We start from the raw sequence: 18,124 nt of genomic DNA on the forward strand, positions 1-18,124 counted from the left end.
AATTACTGGCCTTTCTGTAAGCTTTATCTTCACCATTAAATTTTAACATCTGGACTTTATGTAGTTACGTTTAACTAATTAAATTGAAGAAACTACAGAAAGACAGAATGTAGCTTTCTAATTACTGTGCCCTATGTAGCGTTTGTGATGTTTAAAATAAATAAATAAATAAATCTGTATTTGTTTCTTGTTTTTCTACAGAGCCCCTGATACCATAATCACAGTAGTTTGTGCCTGAGCTTCCTGAAACGTTTTATGTATTGTACAAAGGCACTGTATTTGCAATCCCAAATTTCTAATAATAATATTCAGTATTCTGTGGGCAAAAAGTACGATGGTGGTCTTGTTACATGTTCCAAATTGATTTATTTTTTTTTGTAGACTTTAGATTTGACTAACGAGCTCTGCATGTATTAGAATTTTCTGTGCTCCTTAGTATTACATTGTAATTTCAAATATCCATCATTATTGTCAAAATTGATGTTCCAAATTTGTTAAGCTAAATGTGCAGTGCTTTGCTATAAGTGAGGGAAGGCCAGTGAGCCATATGGTGATGGGAGTTCCAGTGGGGAATCTTGGGCACTACTGACTGTGTTTTAAGAAACAAGGACTTTCAGATAAGCTGTAGACATCATAGAAATAGATGAGAGAATAAAATATGGAGAAGAATGATAATCTTTTGAGTCCGGTAACTTCTAGTGAATTATCTGTAAGCAGAGAGAATAGGGGGGTCTGCTATTTTGTATGGATTGTTAAGGGGTTTGATTGATAAGGAATACTCTTGGTTTGTTGTTTGAGATCATTAGATTGTCTAATTTCAGTATGATTTCTATTACTAGATTCATTGTGAATCTATGATGCTTAAATTGTTCTTTCATTTAACAATCAACAGCCTCAGCAACAACAGGAAAAAAAATTTACTTAGGCAGAAATCTTCAGACACAATTAAAGGTGTCTGCTAGTAGGACTTGAGGGTTGCCTTTGCCAAGTAAAACTTGTAGGTGTCTGTTTTGTACTCATAATTATTAGCTTGTCAAAAGAAACAGTCAATCATCTCCTCAGGAAACCTTCAGAAAACCGTCTTTAAGTCTTTCATATGTGTCTCATTTGGTTGTACCTTTAAACCTGGATGCTATCAACATCTTTCAGATTCTTGATTTCTTCCCCCTCCCTTTTTTTGTTCTCCTCTCAAGTAATTGTCATTTTTATCATTTTTGTATTAAAGGAATAATATTGAGTACTGTAACTGTATTTGTTAAATCTAAATCTTAATTTCAGAAACACAGCTGTTCAGAAGTGTCCTATCAAAATGGTATAATCTAGAACAAATCCATTGCAGTCCAAGGAGTTGACATATTCAAAAGCATTAAACTTTGTTGCTTAATTAAAAACAAACAAACAAAACAACAACAAAAAAAGCCCACAACTTTAAATGCTTCATCAAAGCAAGTCATTTTGCATTGACAAGTGGGAGATGCTTCCAGCCAGTGAGGCTGCTTAGTACCCGCTTGGTTACTAAATGAATGGTTAGCGTTGCTAAGAACTGCAGTATGATGGCTGGCCATTTTTGGGTTACCTATATCACAAACCAGATTGTCTCTCTTGTGAATGAAAGGGAATCCCTAGATAGTGGTGGAGAGGAATTTTGATGACACTGTTAGACTAAAATTCTAGTATTTCTGGAAAAATATAATGGAATTTGTAATGGCAATTCACAGCAGGCTAGACTTTTATTAAGAGCTGCTTATGAGTAGCCGCATAACAAATGGAGTAGTACATACCTGTCTCAAAAAGGAGAGAAATCAGTTTTATCAGGGTTTGAGTTTGCGTTTCCAGATGTTTCTCGCTTGGTAATTGGGCTGCTCAGCTGCCTTGATGTCTTGATGAATAGTTTCCAGGAACTTGGTTGTTGAAGGCTTAGCAGAGAACTATTTGTCACTTGAGGCCATCGGGATGCTTTTCATCTGTAGCAAATTCTGTTTCTAGTTTCTATAGTACATCCCTGCTTTGTGCCTCGTTAACTGAACAACTTATTTGATTGGGTCCTTCAGTGGTAACCCCCCTTTTTAAACCTCTGCTACAATATAACGTTGCAGTTACAACTCCAGTTAAGATTAAAAGATCTCTTTCATTTGGACATTTTCCTTTTAACTTTAACCCCAACCTTATGAAAAAGCACTCCCTTCTGCAGAGATTCTTTACACTTACAGTTAAACCAGTAACAGCAAAAGTGTATGTTTCAAAGAACTGCAGAAAATAGTCGTAGTAACTATGAATAGCACTGGTACTATTCTGTGGACATAAAGATGATGTTTGGGTATATCTTTACTGATGAGCTGGGGGAGTAAACAGTGCATATTCATAAACTTTACAGGTGATGCTGCACTAGGGAATGAGTTAATGTAGTTGAGTAGGGCTGCCATCCACAGGCACCTGGGAAAGTCTGAAGGTTAGATAGTCTGAAGAAGAGACAACTTTGAAGACACCTACTAACAACCTACCAGAGAATCCACAGATGCTGGGCAGAACAAGAGACAGAAGGCATAAAGTCAAAAGAATTTTTTGGGCTGGCTGAAAGTTTTTTCCACACAAGAATGTGTGAGTAAGCCAGCATGTTATCCAGGTGAGTGGTCCGATCACCATCCTGGTTTTGAAGAATTCAACAGACAAAGCTGTGAGGAACATGGACTGATTCCATTGCTGACTCTGCCTTCACCAGGAGGTGGGACTGGAGGTCTCTCCAGCTCCTTTCTGACTGGAATGGATGTCCTTTCTGACATCTCCCTCTAGACCAGGTTGCTCCAAGTCCCATCCAGCCTGGCCTTGAATGCTCCCACAGAGGGGGCATTCACCACCTCACTGGACAAACCTGCTCCAGTGATTACTAATAGTACTAGTAATTCCAGTTCACTAGTAATACTAATAAAGTTTAAGGTACTAATTTTCCTGAACATATATTTTTAACTCTAAAAACTTTTAAAATTAAATGTAATGCTGAAAATTCAGTTAGGGGAATCTCATCTGATGCACATTTTGTTAGTGACAGAGGCAAAGTCTGACAATTCATGTCAGTGTTGCTATAAATTAATATATGTTCCAATCCAATAGATTGAAAGGAAGGATGTAATAAGTAAATACAGTTAGTGAAGGGAAATAATTGCCTTTTACAAGAATCTCTCACTATGATATTTTTAATTGTATGTCATTATCTCCATTCTGCACGTTACCTAAAGTGCAGTGTACTTTTGTTTCAGAATTTTTAACCACTGTGGACTTGCTAGAGATTAGATACTGATCACTCACCTTTGTTTATTAAATACAACTTAAGCCAGAAATGCAAAGGGCATTTTAATTCCTGTCTGGAAAGCCTTGAGTGTATCTAACCTGACAGCAGCTTCCCCTGTGATGTCTGCCTTATTTGCCCAGGTTGTGTAGCACAGTCCTCCTGTCTTTGTGTGAGTACTCACTAACTAACAAATCATAATAGCCATAGTGTTCAGCTGTGTGTTGTCTTTAACTCTGATGTGATCGATTAATAGATTTTATTTGTATGCTGTTGCCAAGAAGAAATATCAACATACGCAAAGCTGACTTTGAAATAGGACTTAAAACTTTAGAAGCTTGTGTTACTAGTAATTGCAAAGTGCTGCTGAGTTTAACATTATTGGGCCAGATTTATTTTAAAGTTATAATGCTGAATAGTTAAAACTGCATGTGTGCAGTTCTCACTCTTTTTCCTATTTAGTAGAACACAAAGGTACAAGAGTGAAGACCTGGAAAGTAAGCTGAGTTTTTTTATTATTATTATAATTTATCTTGTTTTCTAGTTAGACATCAGATTAGATAAGTGAACACTTAAAGTACCTAAATCCCCAAACAGCAATTATTTTCTGAAGTAACTCTGTAATTTCATTTTTATTTAATGACCATTGTTTCAGACTTCGTTCCTTGTAGTCTTTGTTTTTATTAGGCCTCATGTTAGGCTTTCAATTGTGCTTCAGGCAAAAAGAGATGGACTCTTGGTGCATTAGGAAAAAGACTTTCCTAATCATAATTCTGTGTGTTTTGCTATTATTTTGGGGAGGTTGTTGTCTCTTAACATTAGCAGATAGTGCTCATTCCTGTCTTAATGCCTTGATGTTGTTCTCACATTTAGCCCCATCCACACTCTCTTTTCTAAGTCACTCCAAAAGTAATGCCTCCTATTTGTTTCAGAGGAAACTACAATAGCTACAGAGAGGACAATAATGCAGTTTGATAGAGCAAGTTCTCATCCATAAAACACCTTTCTTCAGCAACCACTACCATTAATTGCACATTGTTGCCAGTGATGAACAAGGGCCACACTCATAAAACTCTGCACCTGCAGAGATGACCCACTGTCATTATTGCCACTGCTGAAATGCACCACTCACCACCTCACTGTGCTCACATCCACTGGTTGGTCTCCAGAAGAATTCAGCAAATATTCATTAAATGTCAGTGGCTGCCATTTTTTCCACGTGCAGGAATCTAATTCCACAGTTTTGTTTCATATGTGCTTCCATATCAGAGGCCAATTTGTCAGACTGCCCCTCTGCTGCCATCTGTCCCACAGCAACAAAATGTAGTGGAATACTGATGAGAAGGCTCAACTTCTGTTATATCACCAACATCTGCCTCTGATGTTGTGAGCCAGCACGGTAAAATATAGGAGGTGTTACTTTCAGAGCAGCTCTGTACTCGTGCACATCCCTTACCTCGTGTAGTCATTCACCTGCAGCCACTTTGGCCTGAAGCCATTGTGGTGAATCTGTTACGCATTGATTATGTTAGTTTGTATTTCATTGTGAGTTAATTTTGCAATGGATACATGTAAGTAGGAACTGTAAAAAGTCTTGAAGTGTGTACACATAAGAACCTGTGAAGAGAATATATTGAACTGTACCTTCTTGCTTGGATACTGTTGTCACTAGTTAGCTGGAATGTCTTTACAGAGGATACAATCAAAAGAGCTTCCTACTAAAACCTGTAACAGAATCGTAGGGGTTGGAGGGGACCTCCAGAGATCATCGAGTCCACCCCCCCTGCCAAAGCCCAGCTCTCCAGCCTGTCCTGGTCTCACTGAATGGCAGCACAGCCTTCAGGCATGTCAGCCAATCCTCCCAACTTCATATCATCAGCAAATTGGCAGAGGGTGGCTGCTATCCTCTTGTCAAGGTCATTGATGAAGATGTTGAACAAGACCAGACCCAGCACCAACCCCAGGGGAACACTGCTAGTTACAGGTCTCCAATGAGACTCTGCACCACCAGTGATGACCCTCTGTGCTCTGCCAGTCAGGCAGTTCTCAACCCACCTTACTGTCCACTCATCTATCCCACACTTCCTCAACTTCGTTATAAGGATGTTGTGGGAGACAAATGCCTTGCTGAAATCAAGGTAGACTACATCCACTGCTCTCCCCCATCCACCTAACCAGTGGCAGCGTCATAGAAGGCTACCAGGTTGGTCGAGCATGACTTCCCCTTGGTGAACCCATGCTGACTACTCCAAATGTCTGGAGATGGCATCCAGCACAAGCTGTTCCATCCCCTTTCCAGGGACAGAGGTGAGGCTGACTGGCCTGTAATTACCCGGATCTTCCTTCTCGCCCTTTATGAAGTCCGGAGTGACACTGGCTATCCTCCAGTCTTCAGGTACCTCTCCCATTCTCCAAGAACTCTCAAAGATAATAGAGAGCCATTCAGCAATCACCTCTGCCAGTTCCCTCAGTACACATGGATGCACCCCATCGGGTTCCTTGGATTTATGAACATTGGTATTGCCTAGGCACTCACGGATCACCTCTTCCCTGACTAAAAGGAAGTCTTCCATTCCCCAGACCCTCTCACTAACCTCCAGGGTCTGGGATTCCTGAGGGAGAGTTTTTTCTCCGAAGACAAAAGCAAGAAGGTGTTCAGTATCTCCACCTTCACAGCATCCTCCATTACCAGAACACCTCCCTCACTTAGTAGGGAACCCACATTCTCCCTAGTCTTCCTTTTACTGTTAACATACTTAAAAAAGCCTTTTTTATTATCCTTTATCACTTTTGTCAGATTCAATTCCAGGTGGGCTTTAGCCTTCCTGGTCGCAATCCTGCAGGCCATGACATCATTTCTATATTCTTCCCAAGTGGTCAGACCCTTTTTCCACATTTCATGGACCTTCTTCCCTTTGAGTTTGCGTATGAGCTCCTTGCTCATCCATGCAGGTCTCCTGCCAACCTTTCAGGATTACTTGCTCACAGGGACACACTGATCCTGAGCTTCGAAGAAGAGCTGTTTAAATGCTGACCAGCTCTCACAGGCCCCCTTACCTTCTAACACCCTATCCCACAGGATAGCTCCAAGTAGGTCCCGGAAGAGATCAAAGTTCACTCTCCTAAAGTCCAGGGTAGCAATTGTTGGCTTGATGGCGAGGAGGAAAGAGCTCAGAATCATAGGTAGAATTGTAGAATCTTACCGCATCTTTTAGCTGTTATTTATTATCCATTTCCAGAGAATGATGAGAAAAAATAGTAAATTGCAAAGTGCACTTGGAGTTTTCGTTTGTAACGATGTTTCTTAATGAGCAATCTTGCATTTCTAGGACCTTCCCCAAAGATAGTCAACCTGCTTGTGTCTGGTGTAGGCAGGATTGCTTTCCCATTCTTGTTCTCTAGAGAGCTCTCTCATTGCCATCTCCCTGAAGAGTCCAGTTAATTATCTGTTCTGCTTTGCTTCTCTAACAGTGGGATCTGTCATGCACTGCACCCAGCTAAATCAGCGCTGCTTTATTCCTTCTTCCTTCTCAGTGCTAATGCTCATCTAGTCTCACGCAGAGCCAACTGAGCTCATCAATATAGGAAAGTAATAATCTTTTAAGCTTGATTTTTGCAAGATTTTATGAAGATAGACCTGCATTCTTCACCACTGTCTGTGCCTCCAAATGGTACTCAATTGGTTCTTTGGTGCTTATGCTTACTGAACTGAAAATACCCATCATAAGGGGAGTTGATCAGCTGACCTCTCTTCATCACTCAGAAATCTGGGTGAGTAATGCTTTTAACAAAACAGATACATCTAAAGATGTAGGTTCTTTTCATACCGTGTATATGCTTGCAACATGTTGCTACATACATTACTGTCTTTATGGAAGAACTCAGTTGTTCATGGACTTGAGGCCATATTAGTACTAGGTTTTGATATGTACTCTACTTTTGAAGTGTGTAGAGCACTGGTGCTTGAAACTGATGCTGCTTCTCAAATCAAGCTTATAGAAAGTGGGAAAGAATGGATGCTTTACTGTACAGTCAGGTATAGTATCTTGTTTGAGCTCTGAGTTCAGCTTTTCCTTATCTTAAGTGACACTTAGAATTTAACCTTAGTAAAGAGTAATGCCATGGTATAGAGCTGTTCTTTGGAGCACATCTAAAATGTACTGGAAGTGTCAAAATTAAGCTGTAAAACTGAGATTGTGTTCAAGCATATATGAAATACCTTCAATTGAGTGTTAACATTACAAAGATGTAAAGAAATTCAGAGGAAAAACACAGCAGCATGTGTCCTATTTATGGTCAGAAACTATCAAACCAGTTTTTAATTACATATATTTTCTTTCTCAGTGGCTGTTGGGTGTAGTGAAAGAGGGAGAAAATAGAACAATTAACACACCATATGTACAAACTGGAGAATACAGTCTGTAGGTGTATGCTGAATAAGAATTTGCTCGAGTTCCATCTATTTTACATCTTTCTTTTTTCTTAAGACAGTATACAGTATATATTGCATTTTGGAAGACTTACTACCAGTAATGGTTACTTGCTGTTTTATTGTTGATTGTTGTCGTTGTTCCTTTCCCTTTAAGCTAAGAGAACAAATTATGTTAGGGCCTTGTATCTTTTGTCAGTCCTTCTTTTTTTGCAGAAAATATTATGTTTATGCACAGTTAGACCCTACGTAGATATGTGGGATGATTTGAAATCCATCCATTATCAAGCAGCAAAATTACACTGCCTCTTAATGATTTGGAGTTGTTTTGGTGGGTTTTTTTATTCCTAGGAGAAAGCAGCTTCCCCTTCAAATCTTTCTAGGACACCAGCTGCAGATGAGAATGAGCTTCCATATTTAATACATTCTATTAACTTCACACATACAAACGCTCGCTCACTCGCACACCCCAGTGTCACATTATAGGTGAACAGGCCCTAATTAAAAGCGCACACCATCTGCCGCTGTGTGGCAGCAGGGTGGGACTCCACAACCATCCTGGTTCTTGTGATTGAAATGTATTATTTATGAGCTCAAGGAGAAAATATGCCTTTTGGCTGAAGGAGCTGGCATTAAGAGCTGGAGAGCACCATCTAATGGCATGGAGTGACACTGTCTGATGATCCTTCATTTTCTTCCTTTCCCTTTCTCTGTAGCCTCCGCCAATGTTAATTTTATTTTTCAGTATAGCGTGTGGGGTTTTCATGATCGTGTTCAAAGCAATTTTGTGTCTCGTGTTTCCCTTGTACACAGGATTGAAAACAGTTGTTGAAACATTACACTAATAGTGGTGTTGTCAGCACCTTTTTTTACTTCCAGTGCCACACATAGGGTTTTTCTTTCTGTATTAAAAATAGTACTGACCAGGTAGTTGAGAAATTGAATGTTACCAAGATAGCTGAGCAAAAGGCCAGCTCTCCTCCTAACCTTCAAACAAATCGTGTAATAAGTAGTATGTATTGCTGAGTCTGAACACTTTGTTTTATTATGGAAATGAGCACTATTTTTTATCAAGCAATTCTTTGCAAACTGCATGAAGGTTCTTATTGGCTTCAGAAGAAACAGTACAATTTCAGAGGTGGCTTTACATTCGGATCTTCCTTTCTGAAAAGAGAAATCAAAAGCTCTCCCTGCTTGCAGAGATCACGTTACTGTTTGTGAGTGATGGCTGAGGAGGTGTTGGGCTGAAAGTTGAAATACGCTTTGTCAGGAGAAGGAAGGGATTACAAAGAAGGAACCCTTTTTGGTATGGTCGATCCATCACTCTACCTGTGACTGCCAGATTGGAAAGTCAAAACTGGTAATAATGTATAATGCATGTAGCAGTTAGCACTGAGAACTGCAGAGCACTTGGAATAATAGTAATCATACTGAAGCAAAATCATTCGAGATACGATTTTTTTGATTCTTGTTTTGTTTTAGTCAGTTTTTTTGGTGAGGTTTTTGTTTGTTTTTAATGGGCTTTGCATTAACCAGGCCGGGTATGCAACAGTGTGTTTATGGTAGTCGCAAGCATAGCTATAGGGACTGATTTGATATGGGAGTTTGGAACAAGATGATCTTTAAAGTCCCTTCTAGCCCAAGATATTCTATCATTCTTTGACTTGACTGATATGAAAAGTGTGAAGATTTCCTACAGCTTTCAGTAAAATAAAATAAAATAAAAATTAAAAAATAAAAATAAAATAATAATAATAATAATAATAATAATAAAGTGGTCACTATTTCTACTCCAAAAAAATCCTAATTAAAAATATATATTTTGAAAAAAGCGTATGTACATTTATTGAATCCAGTATGTTTTATGGCATGTTGAAACGTCATAAAACTGTGGCACACTTATAAACATGTTGTCTTGTTGTTTATATTTAGGACATACGCCATCAGAAGGATAAGAGACGCCTTCAGAGAAAACAAGAATGTAAAGGATTCTGAAAAAATAGAAGAACTAGTGAGTAAAGCAAAAGAAAACCTAGAGATTATTCATCGGCAGGTACATTTATTTGTAATTTTATCTAAGGGTTGTATACATCTCATTAAACTGGCTCATGCTGTTATAGATGGAAAAAAATAGGTCCTTGTGCAAAACATCTCTGGATGAACTGTAGTTTTTGTATATCTAGGTTTGTGAGGATGGGAAGGATTCACTTATCCACTGCAGTTGCAATGAGGAATATAGGGGTGCTTGTTCCAGTAGCCTGAAGACATACATAAATTTGAATGTCTTGTGTTATTTTTTCAGCTGTTTATTTTACTACCTTTGTCTTTTTCTTCAGTTCTGCTCTCAGTTTCCTTTGAATCTCTTTTCTGTAGCTCATGTATATTATGTAGGCTGCTTCAGAAAGCAATGCCTCCTGTTTATTTCAATGTAAACTACAACAGATACAAAGAGCACAATAAGGCTATTTGATAGAGCAAATCCTCAGACACAAAATACCTTTCTTCAGTAATCGCTACCATTAGCTACATTTACACCACTGATGAAAAAAAGCCTGCATGCTTCACTCATAAAAATCTGCACCTGTGGAGGTGGCCCACTGTCACTGTTGCCATTTCTGAGATGCACCACTCATTGTCTCACTGTGGTCACATCCACTGGTTGGTCTCCAGAAGCATTCAGCAAGCATTCATTAAATGTCAATGGGTGCCATTTTATTTCCATTTGGAGGAATTCAGTTCCATTCCTTTGCTTCATCCACACATCTGTGTCAGACGTCATTGTGTCAGATTATCTCTTTGCTACCATCTGTCCCACCACAACAAAAGGTAATGGAATATTGATGGGAGGGTTCAACCTTTTCTGCCTTACCACCAATATCTGCCTCTGATGTCTTGGGTTGACATAGTTAAAAAAACAGAAAACATTACTTTCAGAGCAGCTCTCACAGATTTCCATTCCTGATTCCTTGCATTGCCGTTTTAGATATGTGCCTGTGACAACCTCTCCACATAGTTTTGCCTTCTGTGGTTGTTTTTCCCAGGTTCCAGGTACATTGTTTGAACAACATTAGAAGATGAAAATCATAAAGTGAGTTAAATGAATGCTGACTAAATGTATTTCCAGACAGGGTGATACATTTTTCCTGGAAAAAAGTTGAGTCACTGGCAATACTTTTCTCTGGCACGTTCTGAGTAGCATTTATAGTATCTCTGTCCCTTCCACTAGGTACCATATTTAGGTAAGAACTTCAGTAGGTAATATGTGCAGATCCGTTATGCAGGAAAGAAAAGAAGACAGGAGAAGATCATAAACAAGTTGCGAAAGATAAGAATGCACAGAGACCAATTCTGCCACTTGCAGAACTTAGTCTGTGGAGATGGGATCTCCCATAATTAAATACTACAGATAAGGTCTGTTTGGGATTTAATTAATAAAATGTCAGCAAGTCAAAAAATTGCTCTGATGGCTGTGAGTAAATATATAAACATAAGTTTGATAAGTTGGAGAAGTGTTAGTGAGGCTGCTGTGGTAACTGTATTGCTGTGAAATGGATGACTGATGCGCTAATAAGTCTTAAATTTTTTAAGGTTTTAAATGTTTTAAGGTTTTAAATGTTGTTATTAGGACCCACTTGGCACAACTTTTTCATAAGAACAAGTGTTTTCTCTTTCTGAAAAGAGCTCAGTATCAAGGCATCAGAACACTAGGAATAGGTGAAAATACCAGTCCTATGTACCTAACTTGGATGTGGGAATGGTTCATAGTATATTAACTTTCCGGTACCCCAACTTCATACAGGTAGAATATGACTCTCAGTATAAACCTAAACAAAAAGACCAGTTCTAAGTTAGATGGTGGATAAGTCTTCCTCAAATAAAAGCTTTCAACATGTTACCCTCAAGAAGACGTGATTCTATTCATCTGAGTTGTAATGGATCTGGGACAGATTTTAAAGTAGAATTTAACACATCTGGACAGATTTTGTGAATGCAGAGATTACCTTATTACTGTAAATATGGAAAAAATGGCAGTTTTCTGAAATGAGAGTCTTGATGAGGGAGACTTTCTCCTCTATGGAGTGCTTCTTGTTTCAAATCCTTCATATCTTTGCTTTAGCGAAAAGGTCATCCGTGTCAGCTAATTGAGCTGCCTTGGAGAGGGTAGAAAGAAGAGGCAGACTTGATTAATCTCTTGATGTTATAAACAGTTGCTGTTCATTGTAAAGGAGTAGTTGTGCTATAAGAACACTTTGCATTCATTGGTTGGTAGTAAACATTTCAAACATGCATAAAATGCGTGTATGTGCCAGTACTAACAGATATACCTTTATCATGCATGTATATGACCAACAGGTAATATCATAAACAAGTCTGTGTTTTGCAGTGATAAAAACTTAATATGTTAATCAAGAGCATGACAACAACTAAAAAGCAAAAAATTAGGCAAGATTTGTTATTTTCTCTTATGAAGGATTCTGCCAATTCTACCAGTACAACCATTCTAATGCGCTACTTTTTTCTCTCACTTTGCTACTTAATCAAATAAATATTATAGTAAATATTTCTCAGTTCACAATGGAGAAATCCTGGAGAGCCATATTTCAGTTTACAGTGTAATACATAATTCTTGCTTTAAAATGCTTTATGTGTAGGTGTAAAGCTTTCAGCCAGAAAGGTATTCAGGAACAGTAAAGGCACATAGTGTTCTTGTATGCTTTTGATTCAAGTTCCACTGGGATTTTCTGAATATGAAAATCTCCATGTATATGTTTTATCTTTACAAACATGCAAAACTCATGTTTAGTGTGAATATATTAAATATATTATAAACTGTTGTCAAGCAAGTGTACCCTCAGTAAGTTTGCGGATGACACCAAATTGGCAGGGAGTGTCGATCTGCCTGAGGGTAGCAAGGCCCTGCAGAGGGATCTGGATAGGCTGGAGAGCTGGGCCGAAGCCAACGGGATGAAGTTCAACAAGACCAAATGCCGCGTCCTGCACTTTGGCCACAACAACCCCATTCAGCGCTATAGGCTTGGGGCGGAGTGGCTGGAGGACTGTGTTGAGGAAACAGACCTGGGGGTACTGATTGATGCTCGGCTGAACATGAGCTGACAGTGTGCCCGGGTGGCCAAGAAGGCCAACGGCATCCTGGCTTGCATCAAAAACAGTGTTACTAGCAGCAACAGGGAGGTAACTGTCCCCCTGTACTTGGCATTGGTGCGGTCGCACATCGAGTACTGTGTTCAGTTTTGGGCCCCTCACTGCAAGAAAGACATTGCGGCCCTGGATCGCGTCCAGAGGAGAGCTACAAAGCTGGTGAGGGGTCTGGAGCACAGGCCTTATAAGGAGCGGCTGAGGGAGCTAGGATTGTTCAGCCTGGAGAAGAGGAGGCTCAGGGGAGACCTTATTGCTCTCTATAACTTCCTGAAGGGAGGTTGTAGTGAGCTGGGGGTTGGCCTCTTCTCTTGTGTAATCGATGACAGAACTAGAGGGAGTGGTTTTAAGCTGCACCAGGGGAGATTCAGGCTGGACATTAGGAAGTATTACTTCTCAGAAAGGGTAGTCAGGCATTGGAATGCACTGCCCAGGGAGGTGGTGGAGTCACTGACCATGGGAGTGTTCGAGAAACATCTGGATGTTGTGTTGATGAATATGATTTAGCCGGGAAGTATTGGTAATGGTTGGACTAGATGATCTTCTAGGTCTTTTCTAACCTTGGTAATTCTGTGATTCTGTGAAGTGGCATTGAATACCTATCTTTTTGAAGATGGTTGTTCCTTGTAGAATGTCTTTGTCACTAGGACATAACCAGAATAATGCAGAAGGGCTTCAATTATTGCTAAAGGCAAAAGTTTTTGTTCACATGTTCTTCTAACTCTTAGTAGTTAAAGGGGTTTCTCCCATATATAAAATATAACTGCTAAAGAAGTTTTACATTGCATCACGTTTTGGTATCATTCCATGTTCTGATTTTAAGAAAAATGCACTTGAAAAGTAAGGAATATTAGAGATTTCAGCGCAACTTTCACATTTTAACATTGCTAAAACTGAAACTTACGTTGAATTGTTTCATATGTTGCACTACTAGATTTCCAATTTCAAAGCATGATTATGCTGCATACATTTGAAAAGGCATGTGTGTTTCTGTAATGTATATATTTGTTGGAGTCGAAACAGCAATGTAAGGCAGAGGAATGTTAAGCAAAAAATGATTTTATAAAGGCAAATTAATTTATCAAGATAATTTTGGAGCCACGAATTCCTTTAAGACTTCCCGAAGCTTTAGTTACAACAGTTTGGTTTGGCTCAGTCATTTCTTCACCCAACAGCACACCCAAAGAAAGGTCTTTCTAATAAATGGAGAACTGTTGTTCTTTGCAGTATTTCTATTTGTCATAGGTCATAGAGTTGGAGAATATTCTGAGTTGGAAGGGACCCATGAGGATCATGTAGTCCAACTCCTGTCTATAAACATGACCACTCAAAGTTAAAACCCTTTGTCTGAGAGCATTGTTCAGTTGTAAAGCAAGGAGTAAATACTGGAAAAAATACTAATCATCTGTCCTAAAAGTAAACTTTTCACCAGAACTATAGTATACTTAGAATCAAATTTCGTATTAATATATGTTTGCTGTCACATTTAATTGTGCTCTGTGGGGGCAGAAGAATCATTCTTGCTCTTTGTTTAATTGAAAATACAAGTAATGAAGTCATCTGACATTATTAAGAGTTTGTATTTGAAACTAACTGAGCATAACATGAAGTGTGCTTGTTTTTAAAGCACAAGTGCTGAAGTAATAACAAGATCTAGTGAGCATTTTTTGCTAAATTTGGGATTTATTATGATGTAGCACATTTTGTTATTGCTGACTTTTTATAGTGTATCAATAGAAATTAAATAATATCTCACCTAGTTGACAATTCGTTGTTCCTCTAAAATCAAATTTATATTCACTTTAAATTCTAATTTATGGTTTAGTCATCAGAGTGACCATTGAAGTGTAAGGTTCATAAATAACTATTTGAATCAGCCTAGTGGGAAATGTGAAATAGTGACAGATTACTGTCATTTTCTTCATGTCAGTCACTGTTCAATTTACTTGAATGTTATAAAGGTAGCTTTATAAATCTGAAAAGCATGGAGGAACATTAATCTCCACCTTAGCCCTCCTCTGCATGTTTTGATTTAAAAATAGGATTGCTAAAGGAGCAACTCTGATTCTTAATGTAGTTTACAAAGATCATGTGCTTGTGTGTTTAACTATGTAAACAGCAGCCTTTATGGCATCCTCCCTTTGAAGGAGGGCACTGTCTGAAATGCACTGTTACAAGTTTGATGTAGAAAGTTTTTAAGTTTTCAGGATAATTCTTTGATGTTTTTAAGAATGAGTATCATTGCAACAGCCTTTCCTAGCCATGCTAATATGGAGTAATTTGTGAATTTCTGTCACATTTGGAATATATGAGAGGCAGGAGAATTTGTCCTGAAATGTTATTGATTGTACTATTTTTGTTACCACATAACTGGAGTTCCTTTACATAATCTGAAGAGATACAAATCACTTTTAACAATCTTTAGCAGGGATACCAAGGCATCACGAAGTATTAGCCAGTCAAGACATAAGGATCTGCTTCCTTTGCAGTTGTTCGAGGGTGTGTTCTAAGGGGAGAGATGGACAAACATCCTCATAGGCATAAGTTGTTCTTCCTCAGGTTTGACTCTCTTACGGTTTCCTTCAGATGTGAAGAGCGAAGGAACATGGCTTTGAAATATGAAAATTTTATTATAAAGGCTTCACTGATGATAATAAATGTTAAGTGCTAGCAGCATTTTGGATGTTATAAGTTCATTTCTAATCCTTGCAATATTCTTTTAATATAGTAACTTTAGTTCTGTTTAATGAAATCCTTTGTGAATACATCTTGATAGAAGTCCGTGTCATAATGAGCATGAGATTTAGGTTTCATATTCTTGCATTTCTTCACATTTGCCATCTCCAGTAAATATGATTGGTATGGTTTTGTTTTGAATTCTCTGTAAGATAAGAATTGTTCTTTAAACTTTCATTTTATTTTTCAGACAAGCCATGTTGCCCGGGCAGGTGTGCACTGCCAAGGACTGCACTTTCTTGAGGCATATATTGGCAGTAGCTGTTCATATCAGTGCAAAGATAGAAGTAACTGTTGAATTGGAAATGATACTGAATGAATATAATAATATAGCATTTGTATTAATATGAACTGGTAATAATACAGCCACAGCATGATAGAGCATGTTTTTATTAATCAAAATAGTATAAACATTCAAGTATGTTTAATCAGTAATACCAGGAGGAGTAACTTCAGTTATGATTACTCTAAGAAGCAAAATGCAAAAGAACCTTACTTTACTGCACCTACTTTCATTTTTATTGATTATTCTCCATAGTTTCATCAGCAAACTCATGGGGAACCTCAGTCATGTTGATTTTTGTTCTATAAGCAACATGGCCAGGCACACATGGTCCAGGCAGTTGCTGCAATGCATTGGTGATAACTTTCTGACATAGGTGGTGGAGGAGCTGATGAGGATAGGTGTGCTACTTGACCTTTTACTTTTTTCCTAGTTTTTACTAACAAGGGAGGGCTGGTCAGGGATGTGATGGTTGGGCAAAGCTTGGGAGGCAGTGAATACAAGATGGTGGAACTCAAGGTCTTGCATGAAAGAAGCAAAGCAATAAGTAGAATTGATACCATGGACTTCAGAGAGCCAGCTTAGACTTCTTCAGACACCTACTTGAAGGTATCCCATGGGCTAGAATGTTAGAAGGTAAGGAGGCCCATGAGAACTGGTTAGCACTTAAACACCACTTCTTCCATGCTGAAGATCAGTGCATCATGAAGAAACTGGAGAAAGGTGGCAAGAGGCCTGTGTGGGTGAGGAAGGAACTCATGGATAAACTGAATGGAAAGAAGGTCTATAAATGTGGAAAAAGGGCCTGTCCACATGGGAAGGACACAGAAATGTTGTCAGGGCCTGTAGTTATGTACTGATGAAGGCTTAAGGCCCTCTTGAAGCTAAAGCTTGCAAGATAACAAGAAATGCTTGTCTGTCTTTGAGTATGTCAACAGTAGAAGGTAGACTAGGGAAAATGTTTTTCTTAAAAACAAATAAACAAAAACCCTCTTTGAAAATATATAAAATGTAACATATGTATATATTTGTATATACATATATATATACATATATATACATATAATATTCAGGTTCTCAATGGCCAATACCTACTTTTCTACTAAGTATTATTGATTTACCATTTTTACTTAAGACATATGTCATTGGAAATGTCATATTACAGGCGCACATTGACACTTTCCATGCAGGTCAGAGTCAAAGTTGCATGTAGGGAGTACTGGCCCACTTAGTATGTTAAAAGCAAAGGTAGAAGCTGGAAATAGTTTTCAAATGCTTCACTTGTGGAAGAAGAGCAGGAGGGAAACAACATGATCAGAAAATCCTGTTGAAATAGTTATATCAAATCACTCAACAGAATCAATTTTGGGAGGTAATCAAGCATCCATACACTTGTAAATGCTGGCAGTGACATTTAGCTATATTCATAATGGTTGGCATGAACTGCTTTCACTTTTCTTACTCCTAGTCTGACGTAATACAAGCAGTCAGTTTTTAATCGCTTTGGCAGATAATGAGTTCCCAGTTGATTGGTTCTAAATTTATGCTGCAGTTTTGTTGGCAAAGCCAAATACTGAATTTTAGTCAGCTGACTTCGAGTAGTGGAGTCATCAGAGGGATTGTTCTGTGGGATGGTTTTGGTTCTAATTCCAAAGATCTTTCGTTTCATTTTTATTTATATATATATAATAATTATATAATAATTATAATATTATATGGATATAATATTATATATTATATATATTTATAATTTTTATTTATTATTATTATTATTAACTTCTCACAGTCATTAAGTCATTCTACAACAGGGATTGATGATACTTAAGAGCCTGAAACTAAGTGTGGTGAGGCATTGGAACAGGGTGGATGCCTTGTCCCAGAAGACGTTCAAGGTCAGGCTGTACGTGGCTCTGTGCAACCTGATGTAGCTGTAGGTTTCCCTGTTCATTGCAGGGGAGTTAGGCTAGATGAATGAAGTAGGAATCACTTGGAAAAAAGGTTTGTTAAATTTAAATTGGAGCACAGGTGACTTGGAGTTTGGCCCTTCACAGGACATGCTAGTAGTGAGATCTCCTTCAAGCATTGTTTCCAAATGGCTTTTTCTCTTGGTATGTGGGATAGTTTTGAAGATATGCAATACTGTAACAGTTGCCACAAGCCCAGAGCTGTCAGACCAGCTTAATTTCTAACACCTGGATGTGCAGGAAGTGCAGCAGACATCTTGCCCACCTTCAGG

At 38.4% G+C, this 18,124-nt stretch overlaps 1 protein-coding gene across 5 annotated transcripts in view; it reads left to right on the forward strand.

Annotated features, from left to right (window-relative positions):
- LYRM4 (LYR motif containing 4) overlaps positions 1-18,124 on the forward strand; it is a 76,905-nt gene that overhangs the window by 10,353 nt on the left and 48,428 nt on the right. For all 5 annotated transcript variants that reach the window (XR_014943573.1, XR_014943572.1, XM_015854564.3 and 2 more), the window contains one exon: positions 9,645-9,765. Coding sequence is in view for 3 of the 5 variants with exons in the window: in XM_015854564.3 (XP_015710050.1) it covers positions 9,645-9,765 (121 nt within the window). In the remaining 2 variants the exon portion in view is untranslated. The remainder of the gene's footprint in view (positions 1-9,644; positions 9,766-18,124) is intronic.

The sequence above is a fragment of the Coturnix japonica genome, chromosome 2 (genome assembly GCF_054131305.1).
Source record: "Coturnix japonica strain WE chromosome 2, WE-NBRP24, whole genome shotgun sequence".
In the NCBI taxonomy this organism is placed as follows: domain Eukaryota; kingdom Metazoa; phylum Chordata; class Aves; order Galliformes; family Phasianidae; genus Coturnix; species Coturnix japonica.